General features: G+C 41.2%; 1 protein-coding gene across 1 annotated transcript in view; it reads left to right on the forward strand.

Moving 5' to 3' along the window:
* The window catches only part of SLC38A1 (solute carrier family 38 member 1), a 32384-nt gene extending 13587 nt beyond the window's left edge, over window positions 1-18797 (forward strand). The window contains exons 4-15 of the mRNA XM_067564155.1: window positions 2652-2725; window positions 4589-4681; window positions 4926-5007; window positions 6200-6282; window positions 7294-7352; window positions 7465-7593; window positions 9485-9564; window positions 11116-11216; window positions 15674-15792; window positions 16781-16922; window positions 17013-17110; window positions 18309-18797. Coding sequence (XP_067420256.1) covers window positions 2652-2725; window positions 4589-4681; window positions 4926-5007; window positions 6200-6282; window positions 7294-7352; window positions 7465-7593; window positions 9485-9564; window positions 11116-11216; window positions 15674-15792; window positions 16781-16922; window positions 17013-17110; window positions 18309-18410 — 1162 coding nt within the window. The 3' untranslated portion in view covers window positions 18411-18797. The remainder of the gene's footprint in view (window positions 1-2651; window positions 2726-4588; window positions 4682-4925; window positions 5008-6199; window positions 6283-7293; window positions 7353-7464; window positions 7594-9484; window positions 9565-11115; window positions 11217-15673; window positions 15793-16780; window positions 16923-17012; window positions 17111-18308) is intronic.
* The last annotated feature ends 1064 nt before the right edge of the window (window positions 18798-19861 follow it).

The raw sequence follows: 19861 nt of genomic DNA on the forward strand, positions 1-19861 counted from the left end.
CATCATAGGTAGGTATGGTGCTTTGCAGGTATAAAATAAGCCAAGAGCCCATAGTAGTTTACAGTCTAATATGGCTCATATGAGCTAGGCAATAGAAAGATTATTTCATACCAGCAATGGGGGAGAAATCCTCATGGCTGCAGAATTTTCGGAAGGCTGCACATGAGCCAGGCCACAGAGAGGCTTTATGAGGGAATTCTGCAGCCTCCAGCATTGGTTGAGCTGAGCTCTGCTGTGTCCTGATCCGCAGGGGAGTGTCGAGGGAGTTTATGTGGCAGAGCTGAGGAGTGGCAGATGTGTGTGTGGCCTGTTAATCCACCAACTTCACAGATCCGCTGGTCACAAAGCCCAGACCTCTGAAGTACAATTGGCCATAGTAGTTGCTTGCAGCTGATGAGTGAAGGAAGCAGCTGGGGACAGACAGCATAGCTGTTCTGTGTGGGAGGTAGGATTCTGTCCCCCCTAACCCTACGTTGGTCCTCTGCATGCAGCTATACACTTGGCATTCTCTGGGGATCGGAATTTTGCCCAGAAGTGGACAAAATGTGAAGCATGAGAACAATTTTGATACTACAGACTGGCTTCACTGCTTATGTTTTGAATTTGCAAAGAGCTAGGGGCAATAAGGTTTTCATTCCATTCAATGGGGTGGTACTGGCACTAGTCTGTGTAAAATACAGCCCTTACACAAAAAAGGCTTTTCATATGGCTTTAATGAAAAAGGACAAGTTTCTCATAGCAACGTACGAGACTCCCGAGGGGAGGTAAGAAAACAGATCAGAGCATAACCTGGCTTGCTTGCAACTGTTATTTTTACCTCCTTCAAGACGCCCTTTGCTTGGTGTCTGCAAATCAAAAGTTCAATGTTAAGGGCTCAGTTACGGCTTTCTTCAACAGCCAAGCAATAGGGGCTGGAGACATTATGCCCACATAATGCAAAAACATGCATGATGTCTCGGCTGGGTCTGAAAGGAGCACGCTCAGCAGCAGCACTTACTACACCTTATGAAAAGATGCAGTGTGGGCTCCCCCAGCACTGTCCTCCAGGCATTACAATGTACAGTGCAGGCATGGTGGACACCTTCCTTTGGGAAGGGCAGTGCCATTGTTAGCTGTTGTTTGATGCCCCCTTAAGATCAAGTAATACTGTCTGCATCATTGTGGCATGTTCTGGGCAGCTACGCTGAGAAGAATGGGGCTTCTTGTGCCCTCTTCCATTCCACTCTCCAGGTCATGCATTTGTGGCAAGAGCAGCCATAATTTGGCCCCAAAATGTAGATCTAGTCTAATGCAGAAAACGTTGTTCTCACACTGTCATTCCTGCGTGTTCCTTTCAATGAAAAGACTGGTTTTTGTCATTTTAAACTGCCCATTTATTGTAGCAGCTTATTTTCTGTTTAATTTTAGACTTGTTTGCATGGTGCCCTAAGGCACACTGTCATGATAGAAATGAAAGAAGTGCCAACAGATTGTTTCAGTGCTCTTTAATATCATGAAAATGTGTTGTCAATCAGACCATGTAACTATATTCAGAGTAAAGGACCACACAGTGCCTGAATTGTGCCCTGGCTTACAGGAGATGGATCATTGAGCAAAAGTAGTGGATGTGCATTTGGCCCATGATACTGCCTTGTTATCAGGCATGCTGCTCAGCCCTTTGCAAATATCGACTATGCATTCATTCCCGTTGTAACTTCTGAATCTTTTTCCTGCAAACCAGTGATTACAGTGTATGGACCAAATTATGGATGCCCCGTCGCAGGAAGCACCAACCTTAAGGCAGGATGCAGCTAATCCTTCTGCCTCTCCTTCTCTCAGTGCATGGATGAGCTGGAGTTGCCAGTGCCATTCAGTGCCTCAGAGGAGGTGTGTCTCTGCTGTCTCCCCTGCTCAACATCTGTAGCTCAGAGACCACAAATTTGGGGAGCATGCAGCATGAGGCTAGTGCTAACAAGGATGCTAGCGTCAAGGCAAAGAACCACCTCTCCTTCCACTCCAGAGCAGAGCTAGAATGGTGCACAGTTGGGGGAGCCCACTCTGGATCCTGTACAACAGACTAGCAAGCCCACTTGGCACAGTGCTGCCCCCGTATTCCCAATGCACTGTTAGAGTCAGGCACAACAGTATCAGGAGATACCATTAATATCCACTGGAACTTGGCTTGAGAAAGAACATTAGGCTATGGCCTTGTGTCCTTAAAATAACTGCTATCTCTTTGAATCTTTACTCAGATTTTAGAAAGATCATTAGACTAAGTATTGGGGAGAGTATGGCTCACAGCTGCTCTGACTAGATCTTCTTGCTTAAATGGTAGAAGATTTTTATTTTGGTTTGGATTAAAAGCGGGAGGGGGTTACTAAGTAATAGGCTGTAAACTTTGAGCACCATGAGCTGATCACTGTAGGCCTTCTTTATAAGACATAATGGGCCCGAGTCTCACTTATACTAGGTCCTCTTTTTCACAACTATAGCAGTGTAAAGAAGCCATAAAGCACGTGCCAGTTATATTTACACTCACTTTAGGCTCCCTTTTGCACTGCCAGAAAACTATAAAGGTATCTTAGTGTAAATGAGAATCTGTCCCAATATGTACAAAATTGCAATGCCAATGAATTCTTTTATACTACATTTTATTTTTCACTCTCTTCTAGGTTGCTTTTGACTTCAGTGACATTGCTGTCCATTTATTCAATAAATCTCCTGTTGGTATGTTCAAAGGAAACAGGTAATTTGAGATGATAATGTATCAATTTAGCAGTAGTGAAAAGCACAAGAGGTGAAAGATGTTCAGAATAAAGCAAGGTGCCTGGGTTTTTTTCTCTTCAGTTTGAAAAAGATAACAGAAACCGGGCCAGAAGCCATCAGAGTTACTCTAGATCAGTGTTTCTCAACCTGGGGGTTGTGACAGTTTTAGAGGGGTCGCAAGTGCAGAGCTGGTATTGGGGGTGGCAAGAAAGGCAATTGCCTGGAGCCACAGGGGCTAAGTTACATGCCTCAGCCCCGTGGGGGTGGGACTCAGGCTTCAGGGGTACAGTAGTTTGGAAAGGTTAAGAACCACTGCTCTAGATTTATACTGGTATAACTGAGACCAGACTCCGGCCCATTGTTATAAAGCAGAGAAAAGATATGGTCAAACCATCTCACAGTTAATTCTGATGCAGTGAAAATCTATTTAGTGAGATAGAAGGAAAGCCTCAAACTGTTTCATTGTAATATCTGCAGATTGCAATTCCAGTTATAAAAAACTCTGTGTATAGTGACGCTTATCTGGGAATAAGATGACATCACTAAAATAGAGCTGATGTTGTTCCCAGCGGTACCCAGGGTATAATAATAGGTGCTTTCCATATAGGGAAGAAGCCTCACTCTCTGCCCTGAGGAGCTCACAATATATAACTCTAAATACAAGTGCCATTTTAATGTTAAACCCTTTACTGTTCCATAGGCTAAGAACAGTGTTCTGAGGTTATAACGTTTTAGTCCAAATTTTCAAAATTACCCATGTACAAGAATGTTTCCATGTTTGAATACCTGATTTGTGTATACAATTATCATGGCTGTGTATACAATGGCAGCAATTGCATATTCATATTAGGCATGCAGATGCACACACATTTGTGCCCTTGAAATGCTAAAAACTTGGGCCCTGGGCTTTAGGCTGCTAGGGATGATATTGTATTAAAACTTGAACTAAATTTTGCTTCTTGTTCATGCGAGTTTTAAAGAGAAAATGTCAACCAGAAGGAAACATAAGAAACCCAGACTGTGAGATAACTCTTCTGGATAATTTGTGCAGTGTAACACCTGAAATATTTTTCTTCCATTTTCATTGCATACACTCCCGTGTTCTTAATGCTATGCCTTCTCTGTCAGCCCAAGCCACAACTGGGAAAAAAATTGCTAAATTTAACTGAAACATCTTGTAATTAATAGAAGATCTAGCTACTTGTTGAGTTTGACAGACTTTAAACAATGAATATTTAATTATAGTTCTCATATTTTCCTTCTTTCACAGGCAGTACAAGGAGAATGAGAACTCATAAATTAATATATTATCATAAGGAAATATAAATAATAATTTAAATGAACAGCCTGGCCTCTCTGCATTAATCTATGTCAGTTAGTCAAATTGTATAGAATTACAGCATTGCTGTATTGTGTCTCTCTAGCTTGCCTGCCAGAGCCTTGCCTTGCAGATCCCTGTTGTGTTGAATATTATCTTCAGTTAAATCTTACATTATTTCTATTAAGGGAGAAAACTTAAGATGTCAGGATGCCAGCTTTGCAAATGTCATGAGGACTGTAGGTGGACTTTTATATTAAAGGGATACAATAGTCTCATTGTGAGTTCCGACTTTCAAAAAGTGATTGGTAGCCACTCCTGACATTTAAAAATGTGAGGAGGACATTTCCAAAAAAGCTTGCTCAACTCCTGTGAATTACAATCAAGACCCATATTTGTGTGAAAAGGGAAGAAATAGCAGCATGGATGGGCAATTAGCTGAATGAAAAGGAATCTTAAATGTTTTGACTTGAAAGTTCCTTGTCACCCGTAATTTCTGATTTCTCCTCCAATTGATTTATGCAGGCTGCATGGTGTATGAAAAGCTTGGCGAGCAGGTCTTTGGCACCCCAGGAAAAATGATTGTTTTTGGATCCACTTCTCTCCAGAACACTGGAGGTAAAGGGAGTTTAAAAGACAAGAGCATGTTGTATGGTTCAAACTAATGTTCTCCGTGTTGTCTGTTGAAATGATGTGTCAGGGAAAACCCAATTTGGATCAGTAGTTTAGAATCAGTTAAACTTCTGTGTCTTAGATCAGCTTGTATTTACTTAGGATTGGCATGAGAACAGGTCCAGTATCCTTCTGTGTGCTCATTCCATAAGCATGTCCACTTTCTAAAATGGTCTCATTTTCCTCCCAGCAATGCTGAGCTATCTCTTCATAGTAAAAAATGAGCTGCCCTCTGCCATAAAGTTTCTTATGGGAAAAGAAGAAGCATTTTCGTAAGTTTAATACTATTTTGCTCACTTGACTTCAGAGTTTAAACTTCATGTAGATAAGCTAGAGAATGGGTTTATAAAAGCACTGATTACTGGCTGTTCCTTATGATAGCATGTCAGATCTTCACAACAGGGTCCCTAATGGGGTTATAAAGCATGGAAAGGAAAGAGAAAAGAAAAATAAATGAAAGGATGAGCCTTTAGTGATTACTGTCTAAATTTTCCTTCAAAAGAATGATTTCTACAACATTCTTATCTTATGGTCTGATCCTGCAAAGTGCTGGGGCTATTAAACACCTTCAACATCTATTGAAATCAATGGGCGTTGAAGGCACTCACTGCCAGTTGTGAGCACCTTGTAGGATCCAGTCTGTAAAGAACTACCCATAGCGCAAAGTGCCCCAATACTAAAACATGACAGTAGTGGTATACCTAAGATAGGTTTCTGCCACTTGTGACTATTTGATGGCATCTGCCATCTCCTTAAACAAAACAAAAAGAGGGGTATTTCTTTACATGTCTTGTTTGTTACATCAGGTGATACAATGTCTTGTAACTTAGCTAAAAGGTGGAAGCCCCATTGCAGAAATGTTTCATACAAGACTGGACAGAGCCTTTTAAAATGTGTTGTAGAGAACAGTCCTGCATTTCTCCCCTTTCCCTGCAGACTGCCAGGAGAGGATTCTAACAGCCTAAGGGAAGGGAACAAGTGACTGGTCTGGCCAGTGCGTCCCAGTCCTCAGCAGCATGGTCTGCCAGTTAGGGCACATGGCCAGGCCCTTAGCTGGTTAAGCGGGTAAACTGCTGTATGCAGCATATGCTCAATCTGTCTTTTCCTCTGCTGACAGGATGGCTTATATCTACTGCCAACTGGTATTGTTCCATCCCTCCACCCACGCCACTGCTTTTACCAGTAAGGGCAACATTTTGCCCTCTGACTATGAAAATGTGTTGTGGCTCGGATTCCAACTTTTTAAGCAGTTACTGATAAAATATTCCATTTACTACCATATATAACCAGACCCCTAGGAAGTTCAGAGATTTTCTCAATCTTTGCCTGTATTTGAGCTTACAACATAAGGAAGCCAGAGAAAATTCTGTTATTATGGAAGGAAAAATGGCTGATCCAGTGTAAGGAAAAAGTGATAGTGCTTAAGAAGAGGAGATTTCACTGCACCTTTGAAATGTTTTACAGGGCATGGTACGTGGATGGACGAATTCTTGTGGTAGTCGTGACATTTGGTATAATCCTCCCCTTATGTCTCCTTAAGAATTTAGGTAAGAGTGCAAGTATCATTAAAATAAAGTGGGGGTACCCAAACTTTGCTCCACTCTGAGTCACATTGGCCACTCAGGTATAATGGAGAGGGCAGGGCTGAGTCATGAACCAAGCGGCCTCCTCAGCACAGGAATAAGTTACGTATTAGGTGTCCTGGAACAAGCCAGGCTAATTAAAAACCAGTAACTTGACAAATGAGCACCGTACAACTAACTTGATTCAAAACAATGTGTTCGTTATCTCTTCCATTGCTTGTGGGAACTGCTTACAGTTTTTATGGCCAACTGGGTATTTATTGTGTTAGGTAAATTAATATTACATAGCGCTAATCATTTTTTTTAATTGCAACAGAATTGTCAAAAAATGTTTTTTCCATCAAAATTTCAATAACAATTATCATTGACATTTTTTACTAGTTCTGTCTAGGTAATATGTGTATATGGATATTATTTACATTCCTCTAGGCGCCTATCAGCCTCCATGGCCAGATTTTCAAAGGTATTTAGGTGCCTAAAGTTGCTGATAGGCACCTAGTGGAATTTCCAAAAGCTCCTAAGAAGATTAGGTACCTAACTGCCATTGAAATAAAAATGGAAATACCTTGGAAAACCTAATCCACAGTAACTTTTAACATTTATGTACTTCATGACTTGCTATATATTATGATGGCATTTTCCTATTATCAAGTTTATGTCCATTATGAAAGTCATTCTCAATAGTGCAGTTAGTCAAACTGCCATATAGATGATCCACAAGGAGGAAGGAGAGGAATATTGAACATGAGCCGAACATATCAGAACAGAGCTCTGATTTGTCTGAAATGTAGCAACCTTGTGAAATGACAGATCAATGAGAGGAACTTTTATACTATCCTGAAATTCATGGTACACGTTATATGTATAATAACTTCAACTACGTTGTAAAGTAACAAGCTATAAAAAGAACAAAAACACAAACAAATGTGACCATTAAATGAATTATTGATTAGATTTCTTTTGAATTTCTTTTAGGGTATCTTGGATATACAAGTGGATTTTCCCTTAGTTGCATGGTTTTTTTTCTAATAGTGGTAAGTTCTGCTTTTATTTTGGTTGGATTAGAGCTGCCCCTGTTGTGTCTTCAGTATTTATTTTTATTTTAATAACATTTTTTACAATTTACCATGTGCCACTTTATTCCAGGTTATCTACAAGAAATTTCAACTTTCCTGCCCCATGTTGGAGCTAAATACGACATCACCTATCATGTCAAATGTTAGCTCAGCACATGAGAATACGTGTAAGCCAAAGTATGTTACCTTTAATTCCAAGGTATGTTTCTTTCTATATTTATTTTTAATTCAGATCATTTACAATATCACACTCCATATTCTTAGTCAATTAGACACACCATTTAGGTCCAGCGTTTCCATGGCCCTTTCACAGATGCACAGTGATGGGGAGGGCATAATGAACTTTCTTCCTCAGCTTGTGTAAGGGGCAAGTTCACCTGGACTTTGAGGAGGTGTGGCTCTGCCTCTCTGTGCAACAGGCAGCAGCTCTGGCCAGTGTCACTGGGGGAATGAACTGCACTAGCAATCAATATGCAGAGGTTATATTGCCTGGGAACTCCAGCAGGCATTTTGCCTCCTGGAAACAGAATGTGTCCCGTACTCTCTCTGGGACAGTGATCCTCTGCACTGCTCCTTACTATAGGCTGAGCCTAAATATCACAGTCAAGCTCTTATCTGTCACAGTCAGACTCATCTGAGCATCCAATACACTGCAGCTTGCTTCCAGAAGGGATATATATAGATATATATGTACACATATATATATATTTTTTAAATCTATAGTAACATTTTGCAGTTAGAGGTATATATCACATGAGGAATCCGTTTTATACCTGAACTAGTTCACCTGTCATTTTCTCCTAATCAGGCAAAAACAAACAAAACCCAGAGAATCCTGCAATTTGCCCATCATGTGTAGCATCTTTGGTGTATGATAATAGGACAATCATCCCATCCACTGCAGAAGTGCATAAGCCAAAATGAGAGAGGAAGAAGTGGTAGCACTGGTGTGAATGAGAAAAAAACATGAAGAGAGCATCTTACACTTTTGTAAACTTGAGTGAAGTTAGGTTACCACAATAAAGCAAACCCTAGACTATTTTTCCTATGCAAACATGTGGACTGTGGCCAAAGCGAGGAAACACTTGTTCTTTTCGTTTTGGGGGAGAAATATCCACCAGAATTTCCCTATTTTATCCTCACCAAGGACCAGCTTTTCAAATGGGCTCAGCACCCATCAGTTCCCACTGAGAACAATGGAAGCTTCTGGGTGCTGAGTAGTTTTGAAAATTTGTTCATAAGTCTACAAGCTGAAGTGACTCATTCTTTTGGCCAAAGAGGACTGGGAGTAGCTCCCTTCAGAGTCCACAAGTTGTTGCTTGATAGTGACAAAATGGGTTCTCTCCCCCCAAGAGCATGCTGCCTCCACAGTGATCCTAGCCTTGTTGTCCTGGGAAATTAGGAACTGAGTATGGTACCTAAAATCGGATTCCCCACCTGACCATTTACACTAACTTCTGTCCATTTATTTTTAAGTTCTAAATCTCGCAGTATAGATATGAGATCCACCTTCAGGTTTTCATCTTTAACACTCCACTACCATTGCAGCTTACCCTGGTTTACACTGGTGTAAACCCCATTTTACACCAATGCACTAGCTGGTTACCTTAGTGTAGCTACACTGGAGTAGCTGCACCCATATAGACAGGGCCTATAGAAATGTAATTATCTTCTGTACCACCAGTTTTGTCTTGTATGGCATTGAAATAATTTTCCTCATCATGGCATGTAAAGATCAAACACTTGCCCCACTCACACAATAGTACGTTTGGCAACAGTAGAGGATGTGAGGAGTGCCTTATTCAAGGGAACAAACATGGTGGCGGCAGCATCTGCATGACTGCTGTCTATGAACTGAGTCAGTAATGTTTGCATGAAAAATACATAAATTATGTCCTCACATTGAAAAGTTATTGTTCTCGATGTTTTGTCAAATACATGTTACTTGAGAGGTGCTCTGCATTTCCTGAAAGGACTCTCAATGTTCAGTTAAAGAGTTCAGAAAGTTGGGCGATGAGGTAGTTGAAACACTCTTGATTTCTTAATATGTATTTTTCCTAACTGGCTTTTCTTCAATTATGTTCAAACAGACTGTTTATGCTTTGCCCACCCTTGCATTTGCATTTGTGTGCCACCCATCGGTCCTTCCAATTTACAGCGAACTTAAAGAGTAAGATTTTTTTATTGTTTGATTGTTTAAAATGGACTGTTTAGAATCTAAAATGTTAGTGCTGAGTTGCTCCACATCACCCTCGAAGGAAAGGTAGTTTAATAGAATCAGAAAATGAAAGAGCACTGCTGGAAGCTAGGGCAGCTGGGTTCCCTGTGGGGTAACATGACATCCCAGGGGTTTTCTTTAGAATGACACAGCTATTTTGGACAGCCAAGCAGCGCAAATTAATACAGTTTACAAGATAGAGTCTTGTATTTCAGCTAATGCCACTGATTCCAATGTAGCAAAAAAAGCCTGTCACAGTAACAAGCTATGCTTTTTATCTGCCAGCTTTCACGCCAATGTGTTTTTAAAACATGTCAAACATAGTTAAATGATGTAACTGGCACCAATAACTTTTGTGTAAGAAAGATGAAGAAGATGAGCCTTCCACACCAGCCACTGTACCCCTGTCCCTAGCATACGGGAAGCGGGGGGCATGAGAAGGCAGTGGTTGTGGTGACCTGCTCCGCACTGGTTCAAGTTACAGTAGGCCCCCTGGTGCTCTAACATCCATCAAGACTGGGCAGCTAAGATCAGGGAGCTGCAACTGGCTCCTTGTAGCTGCTCCCTCCAGCACAGCTCTGATCCAGTGGAGAATCAGGGCTGGTATTTTTATAGCTTAGATGAAAACATTTTTTGCAATGAAGCAAAAAGTGTTCTTAAATGTCTATGTGTCATTTTCCCTCTTTACTCCATTTTGCATTAGTGCTTCAAGGCCAAAAAGCCAGACTTTCAGAAGACCTCAGCTCCTGTTTAAGTACCTAAAAGAAATTACTGGAATTTCAGCAGTGTTCAGCCTGCTGTAATGCCCATCATTGTCTAAGGATCTGCTGTTTGTTGAAATTCTGGCCACTTAATAAGGTGTCTCATTGGGAGCTATTGGATCTGATCATTTTCAGCTTCCATTGAATTCAGTGAAATTTTTGGGTGCTCAATTCCATTTGAGCGTCTATTTTGGTGTCAAAATATGGATTCAGAGCCTAAGATTAGGCACCCAGATATAAGCATTTCAAAACAAGGGTGAAAAAATGAAATGTTTATATTTAACCAATTTTTTTAAACCATGGCAGTTCTCCTTGCCAGGGGACACAGACCACTTTTTGTAAACATTTAGAATGTTAATATTCTGTTGTTTTACTGGTCCTTTAATTTGCACACAGAGCCATTTCCAAGCTGACACTTCTCTGCTACAGAGGGTACAGCAAGGGGCCATAGCCACCCTTTGGGATTTGGGGAGGGTGATATTCACAGAGTGGTCATTATGTTTTCTTGACTTAAAACCCTAGCAGGATTGGGAGGCTAGCAATGGCTTTTGGGAGACTTAGTCCCCCAGCCATTCTCCGTCTTCAGTACAGCTATTGGGGAATCGCTGATTTAAATGAAGAAAAGATACACTCTGGAGTCTCTGCAATGTTAATTAATTTGTTTGTGCAAAGGTTTAGTACATTTCTACAATGGTTATTCAAACAAAATGCAGCCATTTATTATGTTTTCTTCTTTTTCCAGTCGCTCACAGAAGAAAATGCAAATGGTTTCAAATATCTCATTTTTTGCCATGTTCGTTATGTACTTATTGACTGCCATTTTTGGCTATTTAACTTTCTATGGTAAGTAAACAGTTTTTGCTGATCTAAAATATCAGATTAAAAAAGAATCCAAGTGAAATCGATAACATTTACCCACGGAAAAAGAAGAATCCTATTCACTTACCTTACTAGACTTTTCAAAACAATTCCTGTAAACTTTTCCATAAAGACTTCTTTACTGGTGCTCTGAGTCGCTACAGACAGTAGCTGTATGCAGCATTTGCAAATTGCTCCTTTCTCTTTCATTTTTAAGTTAAAAGGCACAAGTTTAATGTAAACTAGTTTTATTTTGGGGGAACTGGAGATTAGCAGTGTCATATCAAATCTTTCACTTTTGTGTCACTAGTTTGAATGCAATTCAGATCAGTAATGACCTAAAGCAATTAGGTGACATCTGATTGGCTATTCACTTGCCTGTGTGAAATGAGATTGTGATCTCAGGATAGCACCTAGTGAATAGATATCAAAATCATCACCACAGCAGTCGGCAGCCTTACTGCCATTCCCAGCACAGAGACAATGGGTGTGGAGACTATACTCTCTCTGGTAGCCAGAGCTGGTCCCTCCACATCTAGGTTAAATACACTGGTGATGCAGTTTACGTAAAGTTGGAATGCAGCTGCTTGAAATGCTATCGCAGTTCTGTGGAGAACTGAGAATACTTCAGTGTTTAGGATTTTCAACCTGGCTCCTTTCATGAACACTAATTCACTTTAAAAATACATTAAAACAAGCAATTTTTTTTTTAACTTATTGAAAGGAATATGCAGGATAAATAGAAATTGGAGAAAACACAGACCCTTACGCTGACAGGATAACAGAGAGTGCCCATGTTCTAAAGCAGTTTGAATCTTGAAATTTGGTACATTTTGTTCATTATAGACCACTAAGTCGATCTAAGGGAGATCACAGCTTTTACCTTTGAGTTTTCTATCGGGGGCACCAAAAGGTTCCTCAGTCTTTCCTATTAGATTTCAAGTGCCCTTTTGAACTCGTGTTTGTTATAGTCATTCATTATGGGCTACTGATTGGATGGGCGGGGGAGGAAGCAAATTTGAAATTTGACATTTCTGTCATAGGTCACAAAAAGTTCATCTGTTTGACAGCTTACAAAAAATATATTACTTTCTACCATGAAGCTGTCATGGTGGATATGAGGCCTCCAATTTGCAGAAATTAAGATCATTTGAATTCAGCAGTGCTGTTTAATGGATTTTGCCAAGAAAACTGATGAAGACTGCAAGTGCCAACACTGATGGCCAGTCTCATCCAACAGTTGGGCTGCTGCTAGCCAGTAAGTTTTCATAGATAACTACAAACAAAATATTAAAATGAATGATCCAGTTGTACTGTCTTGCAGAAATAGCCACAACGGGCTAGGTCTTCAGCTGGTATAAATCAGTATATCACGTGGACTTCAACAGAGCCATGCAGATTTACCAGCTGAGGACCTGATTCCCCGGTAGGTTTGAGAAGGCTAAGAAACTCCCCAAGGCTCATCTCCTGGAATTTCCTTGAAATTCCCACCTCACCTAGATGGAGTTTAGAGGCCAGTGACAGGGTTTGCAAACCCCAGTCTCAGCAATACAGGATACACAGAACCTGGCACACATCTATGTAGGGAGCGTCAGGTTGCAGCCACTCATCTAGCTCCTCCAGAACCTCTTACTGAGGTTCTGGCTGCACTTTTCCTCGCATCTGATCGTGGCACACTTCATCCATGGACCCACAAAATCATGAGACCTCCTGGTTAATCCCCTCCTGGTGCTGGCCAAGATTTCCATCCACTATACCAGGAGGAAGAAGCTGGACAGCTCTGTGACTGTGGGGTCTATTTCTGTTCCCTCATACAATCAAGCCTCCAGGCCGAGTTCCTCTGAGCAGTGTCCTCTGATTCCCTAGAAATCTTTTGAGTAGCAGTAGGTGCTGTCAGGTTCTCTGCTTGGTCTCGGTGTCACCCTCCAGATCTGTGATTTTTTTACCTTTGACCTCACTCCTGTTCCTGGGTTTTTTTCATTTGTTGTATCCAGAAATCAATTGTGGCCTGGGCTTAGTAGTTCCTCTGCTTAATTGAGGGGCGGGCCTTTAGTTAGGGGTCGGGCTAGACCTGCCTGCCCTAGTACTACAAATAGTACAGGATTAATGAGCTATTGTGGGTTCAGGAGGCTCTGCCTTGTTGCAACTGTAGGAAATATCAGAATTGGAGGGAGGAGTTTAAAAGGGAGAAACCCAGCTAATCTCCAGTCTTTAGCTACTGGATCAAATCCTGACTAAAGCCTAGGACTCCTTAACTGACTGCTGCCTGGCAACCCTGCCTGCCCCGAGGAAGGGAGGGTCTGTTTTGGATCCACTTCTGATGGGACTAATCTTTGATGCTAGCCCATGAGCCTATTTGGGGCCCACTGCTTTACAGAAGTCAAAGAGGGAAGAGGATGCTTACCCCGCACAAAGGATGTTTCATTGTGGTTACTTTATTTGTGTTTATTGACAAACTTGGGAAGGGCTGGACTATCTGGGGCTCAGCTGGAGGGTCTAAGCCTCGTAGGACTGGACTAATGCGCTGAAACTCCCAGACGCCACGAATCGGAAGCCGGGTGAATGCTGGGGCCTGGTCCAGGTGGCATCCTGGAGCAGGAACCCTGGTTAAAAGTCCACAGAGGAGACAAAGGCTGCACCCTTCTAGCCCCACAGATTGCATGGATCTGTGAAGAAAGGAAACCCAATTCTTTCCTGCTTTGCCATGCATGTGAATATTGATCGTGCCTGCGTGGTGCTGCACCGACAGGAGCCCCTCACCCCATCCCGGTGCCTGCCTGCACACTATTAGTTGCAGAATCGGGGCCTTGAAGGGCAGCATTGCTTTTATCCTTCCCCATGGATCGCTGTTTGAGACGGACAGGAACATGCCTTTTTTATATTCACTTTTTTTTTCTATAGCCCTTTCCATCCTTTCACAGACAAGAACAGCACTTTTATTTTGGCCTTTTCTTTTATAAACCAACACCACTTGTCTGTTTGCTCAGGGTGTCACACTTATTGCTATATTTGCACTATGGGAGTACGGTTGCAAAAAATTAGGCATTGCTAAAGGTCACTTGCTTGGGCTGTGTGGTATTTCACTGCAGTGCTGAGTGGAAGACCAAAATTTGATTTCCAAACATCACCTTTCACGTCATAGATCAACAGGGCCTGGGAGAGATACAGAGGCAGCAATCTAGGCTCGTAATGGGAGAATGAGCCTTATGTGGTATAAACCAGGTCCTGGAAGGGGCATGGCAGCCCCCTTTTAAAATTCTACCCTCAAACTGATGGGAAGTTTGGGATGATTTCAAGCTCTTTCTGTATATTGATAAGTGATTCTTGCCAGAGAGGGTTTATCCTTGAGGGTCAAATCTTTCTGAAGAGCAATATTTTTGCCTTTAGGAATAGACCAGATTGCACTAAATAGCAGGTATTTTAAAACTATATAGCCTCAATGACTCCCCCCCACCCGCCCCGCAAGGCCTTTACCCTCCTGCCTCTCCACTTTAGCTGCCACAGGCACTGTGACATGCTATCAGTTTTCTCAAGATACTTTTCAGAAACCAAGTCTGAACACTTCCAAAAAAGGGCAGGTTAATATACTTATTTTGTACCCAGTGTATTTGTTTCCTTTGGTTACGGTTATGAGAATTGTTTAAAGGTACGGAAACAAACAAACAAATTCTATGTCCTCCCTGTCTGCCAGCATGTGTACATCGAGGCCACAGCATTTCTCACTGGGTAAGGGAGAGCTTTCGTGGGAGGCCTTGTTAAAATGTCAGTACACCAGCATGTGGCGCTGCCAGTGGCCCATATCAGCAGCATTCAGAATGGATCACTCCCTCCAGGGGGTGGTCATTGAGACTGTGAGCATTGTTGAGGAAGGAGGGTAGGTTCAAGGGAAAAAATGGGGTGCAGGGGTAGCCACCAGCAGAAGCTGAATGGCAGTTTGTGGGGTTGGAGAAACCTCATGCTGCCTGGGGAAAGGGTTGACCTAAAACGGGTTTTTTTCTTCAAGAGAAGGTGTTCTCTGTTTCTATTTGCTGTTTAGACTTATTTAGTGCAACCGTATAATTTAGTATGAATTCAAAAGGGACATTGCATATGGTTATTTTTAAATAAGTTTAAGCTGCTAAAAAAATCCTCGATAGTCATAGTATGCCTCCCTGTGGTCTTCCTATAATGGACTTTAGCTTAAAGTTAACCTTGTGCTTTCTTAACTCGGGGTGCTTTCTTAACTCGGGGTGCTTTCCTGAAACGGCCCCAAAGAGATAATCTTGAATAACGGAATCACTAATCTATGGTTTAAAACACTATTTTTTAACTCAAGAATGTTTCGTTCCCTGCCCCTTTGTTTGAAGATAAATCACTTGTTCAAGAAGATTGTTGTTAAGTGATGGTTTCTGAAAATTAATTGCCTGTTTGCTGGAACATTTACCTTATTGTCTCCCCTGCAGACAACGTGCACTCAGATCTGCTTCACAAGTACCAGAGTAGAGATGACATCCTCATCCTGACAGTGCGTGTGGCTGTCATTGTTGCAGTCATACTCACAGTGCCAGTGCTGTTTTTCACTGTAAGTATAAGGCTCCTTGCAGTGCCAAAACAGCTAAGATCTGTGGTAGGTGCACTCTCCCAGAGCAAGGCTGGCTTGTGTGTGGGGTCTGGTTTCAGAATCAGCGACAGGCTACAGAGGTGATCTGATCCTGCAGTCAGTCTTTCCACATGTTAAACTCCCATTGATGTCAGTGGGAGAAGAAACTATCATACAATTAAAATAAATAAATCACTCTTGGAACTGGAAGGCCTTAAGTCAATTTTAAATGAAAATACATAAGGGCCGTATTGATCTCATTAGGAGTAGGATCAAGGATGAAATTAATCCAAGAACAGAAGAACCACAAAAGTCCCTTTCAGTAACCCTGTTATAGTAGGGCTCTTCATGAGAAGTTGGGATGAACTGACTATGAGGGCAGCCTCCTCTTCCCCTGTGTGTAGCAGGGATCAGGGAGCTCTGCACAATGTCTGAAGAGTCTGACACAGAAAGGGGCATTGTGGGCAGGCAGGGAGAAGAGTCACTGAATCCACAATTCTGCAGATCCAGTGGATTCAACATCTCCCCACCCACCTGGGTGACATTATTCCAATCTATTGTGTACGCTGGAATGGTATCCACACAGTGGCTGTGTGGTAGAGTTGGACGTAGGTGAATTCCATTCCTTCCCATCGCTGTTTATTTCCACACACACAGCCAATTATGTGAGTTTTCACCCTGGCAGAACAGCAGTTCATTTTGAACTAAAATGTACATGTTAACGTACTCCCCCACCTCTGTCAAGAAATATAATCTGGGAGAGAATACATTTGTACAGACACACAAAAATCCAGTTCTCAGATTTTGAGTTAAATATTAGGCTTATGCCAAAGGTACAACATTTGAGCCCTCCAGAATCACTGAGGCATCTATGCACATCTTATTGTCATGCACAGAATCAATACAAATTAGTATAAGTGCTTGAATGGCCTATGCTACTCCTAACAGAGAACTCTTCCTTTTCCTACAGGTGCGTTCTTCTTTATTTGAGCTGGCTAAAAAAACGAAGTTTGACTTATGCCGTCATATTGTGGTTACTCTTGTCCTCTTGGTTATCCTCAACCTGTTAGTAATTTTTATCCCCTCAATGAAGGATATTTTTGGAGTTGTAGGTACAGTATTCTGCTTTTATACTACTAATAAACAGGTGTTGGCAGAGATGAAATTTCACAATAACTAACATATTTATTTGAATGTTACAGGAGTAACATCTGCCAATATGTTGATTTTCATTCTTCCTTCATCGCTGTATTTAAAAATCACACATCAGGATAGAGAAAAATTTACTCAGAGGATTTGGGTATGTTTTACTGTAGATCAATTTAGTGCTTTGCCTGTTACTCATTAAAATGTATTAGGTTGAACAGATTTAATCTGGCTGTCTGACATATGTGAATTATTACTGTGTAGTGTCTTGTCTTAAATTAGATTGTAAGCCCTTTGATACAGGGACGTACCATATGTATTTGTACAGCACCTAGCACAGTGAGGCACTGGTCTGATTGGGGTCTCAAAAGTAATTGGGGGGCCTTCCAGAAGTACCACAGTTTAAATAGTAGTCCCTAGCAATGTTGAGTCCCTTGAAGCTTGGCAGCACAGGAACTGTCACTTACAGCCACAACTTATTGCCTGAAAGAGCCCGCAGTGTATCATGTTTGCAGCACTTCACATTTGTTTTAAGGGATCACAGTCAAATTTTGGGTGTCCTCTGCAGAAGGAGGCAGCTCTTCACCATTTGTGAGCATACAGGACTGTGACAACTTGATCTCAGCAGTGTCTTACAAGTTTTTACTGGATGTCAGGGCAGGGTTGCAGTTCAGAAGATGTCACAATCCTGTGTGTCCCTACACTGAGATTAGAACAAAAATCTTCCTCAGTTAAGGTCAGAGATACTGCTAATTTCCCAGTTGTGAACAGAATCATGTAAGATTCTGAATACTCCTTGTGGTTTGCTGAGGGCACTCACTTCACTCTAGAACCTGCCTTTCTGTTATCATGACCTTTGGTTTTGTTCATATTACAGTAGAGATTTGACTGAATTTGATCTGATTCCTCCATAATCAAGAACTTCATTTAGGCTAGACTCATGATCCCATAGTTATTGCTCTGCACTGGCAAGCAAGAATCTTAGGTTTCATGTGTAAGTTAATTCACTATCTCCATCAGCTGACAATGGCTGAAATGCTGTGTGCAAGTAGACCCTCACAGTGCATGTGCTTTACTTCATTCGTCAATGAGTCATTTAGCTAGTTAAAGGGCAGAGCTGGAGGATTCCAAAGGAGAACCTATTCAGCCCTCTTTGGACAGAGTCACTGAAGTGCAGCACTTAAAAGCAAAGGTTGTGAATGGAAGATAGAAGAAAATTTCATTCTCAGTGCTCAACAAGTAATTCAGAGCTTGTTTTAATTTGTAATTTTGAAACCCAGTATCAATTTGTAAGTCTCCATCAGGAAAAAAGTTTACCTTAGTTGAACGATTACTTTTCTTTTTTCTTCCAGGCTTCCCTTTTCATGGCATTGGGAATATTGTTTTCCCTAGTGAGCATTCCTTTGGTCATCTATGACTGGGTGCAGTCAGGAGACAAAGCTGAAGGCCACTGAAGTCAACATCATGCTGGAAAAGCATACATCCCTATTTGCTCCTCATCAGAATCACCACCATTCTGTTTTGTTATCTATCCAATCCTTTATGAGTTTACTCAAATCAAATCCAAATAATGAAATACTGATATAGCTGTATTTTCTTGCAGAAAATGCCCATTTTCCCAACAACGTCAGCTTCTCCAATTCCAATGAGCTATCAAATCAATGTTAAGGTTGTGTCAATTGTCTACAAGGCTTTGCCATTTGGTTCTAATCATAATTAATTTTTACTCTTCTGGCCATGAATTGGATTGTTCTAGTTACCTAGCACTAGTCTTAAAACTTCCAAACCATAATATTCAGTCCTTTGGAGCAAGCAATGTTTGTTTTTTTTACAAATTCAGATTTGGGAATAGCTCTCACAAATAATGTTCAGCTCTCACCATCTCTTTTTTAACCAAAACTCTACTTTTAAATTGTATACATTTGATCTGGCTTTTCATTACTGTTTTGTAAATCATTTCCCTTCATTTAGTAAGTATAGCATTCTGGAGTGTTGGTATGAAGGGCACCATGAAAGCATCAGCTGGTGTTAGATAGGAATATGTCCTACACTTGGTGCTGCTCTTTGTAAAAAGTCACTGGAGCAGTTTAGCTGATAGCACATCAAACTACCATGCAGAGACACATACTCAACCAGGAGTGACCTTAGACCAAGAGGAATATCAAATTTTTACTTAAAAAAACTTAAAGGGAGGTTTTCAGGGAAATAAATTTAAATCCCAGATTTGCAAGCTTTTTAAAAAAAAATTTTGCCCCACCCCTCCTGAGCTGCAGTCAGCAGCTATTAGTACTATGCCACCAACCCTTTGAAATTGACCAGAAACAGGCTTGGTATAGAGCACTGAACATTTGAAACCTACCAGGAGGAGGCAGAGCTGATTTCTGGGTGAAAAGAAAGAGTCAAAAAAATATGTTTTCCTCCACATAAACCGACATTTACTAATACATCTACGCTTTTCAGGCAAAAATGGCAAATTCCGGTTATATCAAAAACCACCACCTTTAAGCACACAATGCCTTTTCCATCCTAGGATAGTTTTGCCTACACCTAAGGCTGTCCTTGTAAAGAAGTAAACTCCTTTCTTAGGGGTCAGTCCTCCTCTGATTGAAGTCAGTGTGAGTTTTGACTCCAGAGGAGGCAAGATCAGGCCCTTATGCAAAACTGGATTCTTAATTGGCATCAAACCAGATTTTTATTTTATAACATCTGCTTAAATAGAACACTTTTTTATATTGAAAGCCCAATTTCTATTTCTTCAGGATCAAACAAAAATAGCTGTAAATTATTATTTGCAGAACCACTCTAACGCTGCATTTGTTATCCACAAACTAGTATTTGTGTAGTGCCGTATTGACGGTTTGGAGAATGGCTGAGGTTAGAGATTCAGATACTAAGCAGATGATCT

Source organism: Emydura macquarii, unplaced genomic scaffold (assembly GCF_026122565.2).
Source record: "Emydura macquarii macquarii isolate MOO-44397 ecotype Brisbane River unplaced genomic scaffold, CSIRO-AGI_Emac_v2 contig_2636, whole genome shotgun sequence".
NCBI lineage: Eukaryota > Metazoa > Chordata > Testudines > Chelidae > Emydura > Emydura macquarii.